This window comes from Bremia lactucae, linkage group LG12 (genome assembly GCF_004359215.1).
Source record: "Bremia lactucae strain SF5 linkage group LG12, whole genome shotgun sequence".
NCBI lineage: Eukaryota > Oomycota > Peronosporomycetes > Peronosporales > Peronosporaceae > Bremia > Bremia lactucae.
The window spans coordinates 2,155,777-2,162,724 of NC_090621.1; the positions used below are offsets into that span (position 1 = coordinate 2,155,777).

Here is a 6,948-nt window from a genome sequence, read left to right on the forward strand (position 1 = left end):
AGAGTTTCGGGACGACGCGTTTGCGTCATCCCAGGTACAGGGGTCTGTACCTGTTGTAATCTCAACAGTTCCGCCTGTTGAGAGCCTTGCTGATTCAGCAAGGCTACTTTTTCCTTCATCTCGTCAAGTTCATGTTGTATGAACTTGGCGACGGTTGAATGGAGGGCATCTCTGTCTAAGTTGGACAGTAATGCCAGGATTGCATCGTTTCCTACGGATGAACTCATTCGTTCAACCGCACTCCTTTCTATATCACTTAGAAAGGAGTAGCTTTCAGGGGAAACGTGATGCGTATTCCCACTACCATCTAACATGTCCATGTTAAATGTGGGAAATGTGGTCCTTGGACGGACTACAAAGTGCTACCAGGTGTAACGGGGCACTGCGACTTGTACTGTTTCAGTACAAGTCCACTTCACACTGCTTCAGATGTGAGTGGTGCCTCTCGTTAAGTAACGTACACTGTACGTGTAGAGGAAGACTTCTCTTAAGGCAAGTTAGCTTAAGAGGGTAAAATGAAAACTGTATTAATATAGTTAAGTGTCTTTGTTAATCTATCTTTGTAAATGTTGTCTTAACTATAAACTAATACTAAACATGTAAATGAATTCTTATCTATCTTATCTCGTAACTCTCTTTGATTACTTCTACAGCTGATTAGTCTGCGGAATAAATAGACATAATGGTCTATACCTATTTATGGATAAGAATTCAGGAAATTACTATTTAAAGTAATTTCCTCCAAATATTATCTACCTTTTGGATAATATTAATTAACAATCTTTTATTGTTAATTTCATGTAACGATACACCCCGTTACACACTGCCTTAAAAAAATGTTTAATTTGATTCATGAATCCGCAATATTTGACAACATTTCGAATCTAAATTGTTAACTACAGCAATCAAAACATTAATTTAATGTCCGCGTCATTTGAAAGTTTGTAAGCGTGTATTTTATCCAGTCCTGTCTTTCAGACGTCAAGTCGATCTGATTTCTAGACTTAATGAAGTTGCTCACAAGCCATTGCTCGTATCAATTATTTATGAGACAATCAAAACGGCCAAATCGCTCGTAGAATAAATTGCACTTCTTATTTTCAGCTATCGTAAGGCTGAATATTTGGATGCACTCGCACCATTCATTTTGAACATATGCTTGCCACATGGGTTATCTCACAAGCCTTGGACTATTCAAAATTTGCTTTTTCTTCAGGTTTTAGAAAAGATTGGAGCGGACAAAACTGTGCGCATTCACTTGACAGAGAATATACAATGACAGGAGTTGACAAGCTAAAATGTAGAGCACCCGCTTCTAGAAACATGTTACTATTCTGCTGGTCATCAATGGTAACTAACCTTTCTGTAAAACCCATTCATTAAGTGTGCGATTAGAGTTTGAGAAGAGCCGCTAGATCGAGCGATTCCACAGCGATTGTAATTATGCGGATCAAGTTGACTGTACATATGTTTTCAAGAAACTTCTAGCATAAACTTTTTTCGTCTGACTTGCTTTCAGGTGAATGTGTTAAGCGCTGTCACATTGATGAAAAACGATATTTCAAGAAGGCGTCAGAGCACCCAAACTAATGACATGAACTCTAGAAAGATATTCGTTGCCTCCTTCTTGATAGCATTGATTAGCTAAGGACATTCATTTGGTAAAGATGAAAGTCTAAGAGACTTTAAGTGACAAATTTGTAGACCACACTATGAGCTTCCCAGTGGTATGATGCTAGCTCTACCAATACTTCACGAAGCTGAATTCACTTCATTCGAAAATCCCCATTCATGCTGTAATAACGACAATTGAGACATGAGAAATGGCGATCAGACTAATTCGTGGCCCCGAAGAGGACGTTCAGCGTATCAGTCTGTTTTTTGCTGGGTAAAAAAAATAGTCGGACCAACGATGGCGTCCGCCGCGATGGCAATATTTGGTACTATGAGGTCCGATACATCAATAGCGAGCTCTTTTTTTTAGTGCGCGTGTCTAAAGTTTATCATTTTGCAGAGTGAAGACCTCACGTCTCTTGATGGATATTTTATTTAAGAAGTTGGCAGATGCAATGGACCGCTTCATCTTGCTTCCTGACCACCGTCTTCCTTTTTTGGCATCCACCGCTCACGGAAATCTGTTTTTTTTTTTGAAAAATATTACAACAAAACTCTAAGCACGTGCTGACGCTTAAGGGACTTGCGCTGTCCAGTCTAGCAACTCTTCTCGAGCATTCGACGCCGCATAGGCTTAGATTAAACAAAGGATCTGTTTTGCCGTGCAAGCCTTGCGAACGCATGCCTAGATGATAGACCGTGTTAAGGGACAACGCGCATTGTGCCGTAAACATTGTTGACAATAGCTATACCACGTCCTCTTAAAGCATATCGATACGGTGGCCCACTACCAGATGGTCAATGCACCATGCGCTGCTTGACGAGTCAGCGTCGTCGATTGGCGCACACAAGCTCCTCCTCGTTCGTGCCTCCGCCTATCGCGGACGCATGCTGTTTAACGAGTGGCTGCAGCTTCGATTGGGTTCTGGTGTCAAGCTTTTACGTTCAATCGCAAATTCACGAGCATAAAAAAATTGTTGTATGATTTGTATCCTCTTCCTGCATTTGTTGTATATAACTTTGTATTTTTCTCTTTTTCTCTTAGTCTCTAAACTCTACGCGTCCATGACATTAAGGGCATTTGTATTGGAAAATCGACAATGATATGGTCCGTCATTGTGATGTCGTGCTAGCTACAGTTACCATCGTAAATGATTATCTTTTGGAGCAGCTCTTAGCAATTTCGAAGCATCGAACAAAGAAGCTTCTCCTCATTATCATGGAGACACTTCGAAGCAGACAGCATGGGATAGCCTCGTGAGCCTGGGCTGTCTTCTGGATACAACGCGACCGAGCATCAGCACCGCCGGTGGCATTAAAATGACGTAAATTTATAAACAAGGAGTAAAAGCAGCCTTAAAAAAAAAAGATGCACTATGCGCTCACTATGAATACAGCCTGAAAATTTGAAAAACTTATCTGGCAGCGAAATAACGCAGCTATTAGTCAGGTTACAATTAACGTCGCGGCCTGGAGTACTTCACATCCTGTCGACAAAGTCCCATCGAAGCGCGCACGGTGCTTTTCGTCAAAGCTAACTTTGTTTCCATTAAAATCCAGTCGCATGTACAGTACTCGATCACGTCCCGTCCCAGTGAACATCAAGTCCGCGAAGAGCTGGTAAACTTGATACAAAAGCTCTATATAATTTCTTGCAAGATTTCGAGAACGTTTAATGATATTTCGTCGTCAGAAGAGAAAAAAAAAAGGCTGATCAAAAGCTGTCTACCTGATCAGATTTGAGCCTTTACGGTACTTTAAAAAAAAGCATCTTCCCAAGGACTGAACGTACTGTAGATCTAGATAGTCCAGTTTCGAGCAGAAACAAAACCTCGCGCGGAAAAAGCATCCTTGGAAGCCTGGATTTTAGTGCGCTGGTTTACGGCTGTGGCCTACCATAGGAGTTACTAAGTATGCAAGTAAGAGGATTTGGCTCTCAGTTTATCGAAGGATTCGAGCGCCATGATGGGCGCGTGACTGTGGAGACCATCTCGAGCAAAGGGCGTACAGCCTTCAGTCTGCGGCTGATGTGTCTCTGCCAGTCACGCGAGTCTTTGGTGACCTAGACATTTCATTTAAAAATTTGCCACAGCGAGTTCACAATAAAAAACGGTGCTTGTTTTTATTTTCCTCTAAAATAAAATGAGTCTGCCAACAGCTCCTCAATACAGCACCCCAAAGCCGTCAGTGGGCGTCGGAATGTGGACCGAGGAAGAACACGCGCGCTTTCTTGAAGGCGTAAAGCTCTTTTCGAGTGGACCGTGGAAGCGCGTGGCCGCTTACGTGGGTACACGTAATGTCCGTCAGACGATGACCCACGCGCAAAAGTACCGTTTGAAAGCAGCGCGTCGACTGCGTGAAGCGCAGCGCAAACAAGCAGCAGCCCGTCACGGGCTTGCGAACGCGCACCGAGGAAGCGAAACAGAAGATAATATGGTGCTTGTATCGCGCTCACTTCAGACTCCGTCGCCTACGGGTGGACTTGGCCTTGGATCATACTCAAAGATGCGCTTACCTTGCAGCTGCATTGAGAAGGAATGCCCTCACATGGACGACGCCAGCAAAATCTACATGTCTATTGCCGACGCAATTGAGATTCTCGATTCGAAAGCGTGTGGCGCAGCCTCAAGTGCGGGGTCCCCCGTATCCACGGATGAAAACCTTGGCAACTCGTGGCTACATATTGATGCCTATGATCCGGTGATCAAGAGCCAAGCATTTGATAACGATGACCTCATTCCACTCGACTCGGCAAGTAGCGACTGTGACGAGTACCCAACACTCGAAGACTGCGCCAGTGAACTCCTGGAGCTACTTTTTTAAGCAAGTATTGACGAATTTGCATTTGACTTACCGTAAACGCGTGTAGCCACGACAACGTGCTTGGCACCGTGACCCTATTATGTATTCAAAGTATATATACATATATATTATTAATAACTCTGTGCCGTACGAATGTAATACAAGAACGATTTTCGATTGAAAACACTTTGTTCATGTGTCTAAGTCGTCATTTCGGTTTAAAGTTGCTATCCTGTGCAACACGCTGATCTACGGTAGGAAGGAAATTGTATTACATTTTTTCTTTTTTCAAATGGTCTGTTTCTGGAAATCCCCTAGTAATTAAATTAGATGAAGGTGGGACAATTCTGTAAAGTTTAACGACCGCCGTAATCATTGCCTAAAACTGAAAATTTGCAGCTAAATGAGACAATCCAATTGAAAGAAGTGAGGGCGGGGCTTAGAAAGTTACATGCCTTATCCACAGCTTTTCTACTTGCTGATCTTACCTGATCAGCCGCCCAGATCTAAGCGCCTGGCAAATTCTAGCACATGAGATGAATATTATTTTCGCGCTCACCATTTCGAAATTACTTAAGTCTACTTAGGAATTCTCCCTTTAAGTCGCTGCCTCTTTAAGAATCGATTCGAAATTTAGTGTCATTGTATTAGACATGCCGAATAAATAGAACCGACCATTTAAATTCTTAAGCATATTCTCGATTTAGCAATGCAAAAACTCGATACCCGCGGTTATCCCCACCTCGTACATGGTGGACCACGGACTCTATCTTCGATAAAGAGATACAGGCTTTCCTTCATTCCCTTTGTTTAGATCTACGTATGCATCGAAGGGCACTGCATCATATGCTTCGTTTTGAAGATAAAGTTATCAAAGTATAAATAAAGTTAACGCGTCGCCTTCCGAAATGTGGCGTGAAATTGAGTTTAATTATTTTTATTGCTGTGTTAGAAATGTTTAGCATTTCTTCTGTCCATCGGCATATGAAAACTGGCTATCTACACGCTCTACCGTAAGAGGTGCGCACGCGTAGGACTTGTGATAAACCGCCTCTGTCTGAAACTTTCCTCTGCAGGCCATTTATATGTTAAACACGAGGCCAATCTTCGCGGAAACATATCAGCACCTGCAAGGGCAAGGGCAGATGGGAAACAGAAAAATGGTGATGAGCAAATTATTGTGCAATACGGCGATCGCTCCAATTTACCCACAGCAGATGCAATGATAAAGGAAGACGCGAGTGTTAAAGACAAGGAACTCGCGCATCTGAAAAGGCTCAAGGCTTGCATCACATTTGAAAGCATAATGAGCTTCGAATGTTACTTTTATTCTGAGTCAACATCGATGCACGATTATGTGTGGCAAAACATTTTACAGTACAGTCAGTCCGTCTGGTCGAGAAGTGAAGGTGATGAGGAGAGCAAGACTTGGTATTGATTACTACAGGTCAACGAGATGTGCGCATCACCTTCACAAGAGATAGCCGCAAAGCCCATCATCCATATATAAAAGAGACATAAAAAACTTTATGGCTCTTGTCAGCGTGCCATTTCAAGCTCGCAGCTTTATATCTTTAGGGTGGGTATCTAATTATAGTAAAGAGAAGGTATATTGGGCCTTGTTTGCACTACGTTCTTCCCTGACGAGCAAAATGAATACACAGGGAGTCTCGCAGCCGCTTCGACGTTCAGAAAGGCCGCCGGTAGGTATATACGCATCTTGCTTAGCCCTTCTGTAGATTTTAATACAATCGCTTCAGGCTGCTCCACTTTTCGTAATAATCTTAGATTTATACTTCCTAATAGAGGGAGTTCAGCAAATTCAAAATGCCGATGCTTGTGCAGCAATTTGTGGAGCAATGCATAAAAATCTCAGTTTTTACAGTACATGAAATGATCACTGTCGTGCATGCGACATTCATATCATGTGTTCGTGATGCAATGATCACCCACAGATCTGGCGTAATCACTAATGCCTTTCTCATGAAGCATCCTTTCTGCCGCTGTAATCATCCGAGCACCGAATAAGAAAAATGCCAAAGAATAAAAAGTAATGCACATATTTTAAAGTGATAGAAAACGGCAACTTTCACAGCGACAAGAAGTTGACTAATTAGTCACTTTTAAACTTAGGTCGTTCGGAGCAGACTTCGCTAAAAAGCAAGCAGTATGTATTCATTGGACAGCTTACAGCAATTCTACCGTAGCTGGCTAAAAGTTGGGTTATTTTCAGACAAATTTATATGAAGATTTAAACGAACTTAAAAAGTCCTGATGCTTGCTTTCTATGTGCAATAATAAAGTAGCTATATCAAGTGGCATTTAGTTAAACAAAGTCTTGATAATGCTTCTTTATGTGAATAAACACTGTAAGCCATGTTGTCCGTAGTTCTTTAACTTTAAGTTGCATTGTCCACATTTAGCATTTAACATGTCGTGTAATGGGGCACACATCGGTCGGAGAACCGTTGTTGTGATACATTTACCTTATGGGCAGAATACCCTTTTATCCTATTCTAAAATAGTTACTTC

The 6,948-nt window shown here is 42.0% G+C and overlaps 3 protein-coding genes across 3 annotated transcripts; 2 read left to right on the forward strand and 1 right to left on the reverse strand.

Moving 5' to 3' along the window:
* Nucleotides 1–2,415: 2,415 nt before the first annotated feature.
* Nucleotides 2,416–2,943, forward strand: CCR75_005747 (uncharacterized protein; the record flags this gene model as incomplete). Its single annotated transcript, XM_067963823.1, has 2 exons — nt 2,416–2,557; nt 2,786–2,943. 2 exons carry the CDS (start codon nt 2,416–2,418, stop codon nt 2,941–2,943), a joined length of 300 nt encoding a protein of 99 aa, XP_067820819.1.
* A 117-nt stretch (nt 2,944–3,060) lies between these two features.
* Nucleotides 3,061–3,463, reverse strand: CCR75_005746 (uncharacterized protein; the record flags this gene model as incomplete). The annotated part of the gene is made up of 2 exons (XM_067963822.1): nt 3,061–3,231; nt 3,407–3,463. 2 exons carry the CDS (start codon nt 3,461–3,463, stop codon nt 3,061–3,063), a joined length of 228 nt encoding a protein of 75 aa, XP_067820820.1.
* Nucleotides 3,464–3,756: 293 nt separating this feature from the next.
* On the forward strand, nt 3,757–4,437 carry CCR75_005745 (uncharacterized protein; the record flags this gene model as incomplete). The annotated part of the gene is made up of 1 exon (XM_067963821.1): nt 3,757–4,437. The coding sequence occupies one exon, from the start codon at nt 3,757–3,759 to the stop codon at nt 4,435–4,437; it is 681 nt and encodes a 226-aa protein (XP_067820821.1).
* Between the last annotated feature and the right edge of the window lie 2,511 nt (nt 4,438–6,948).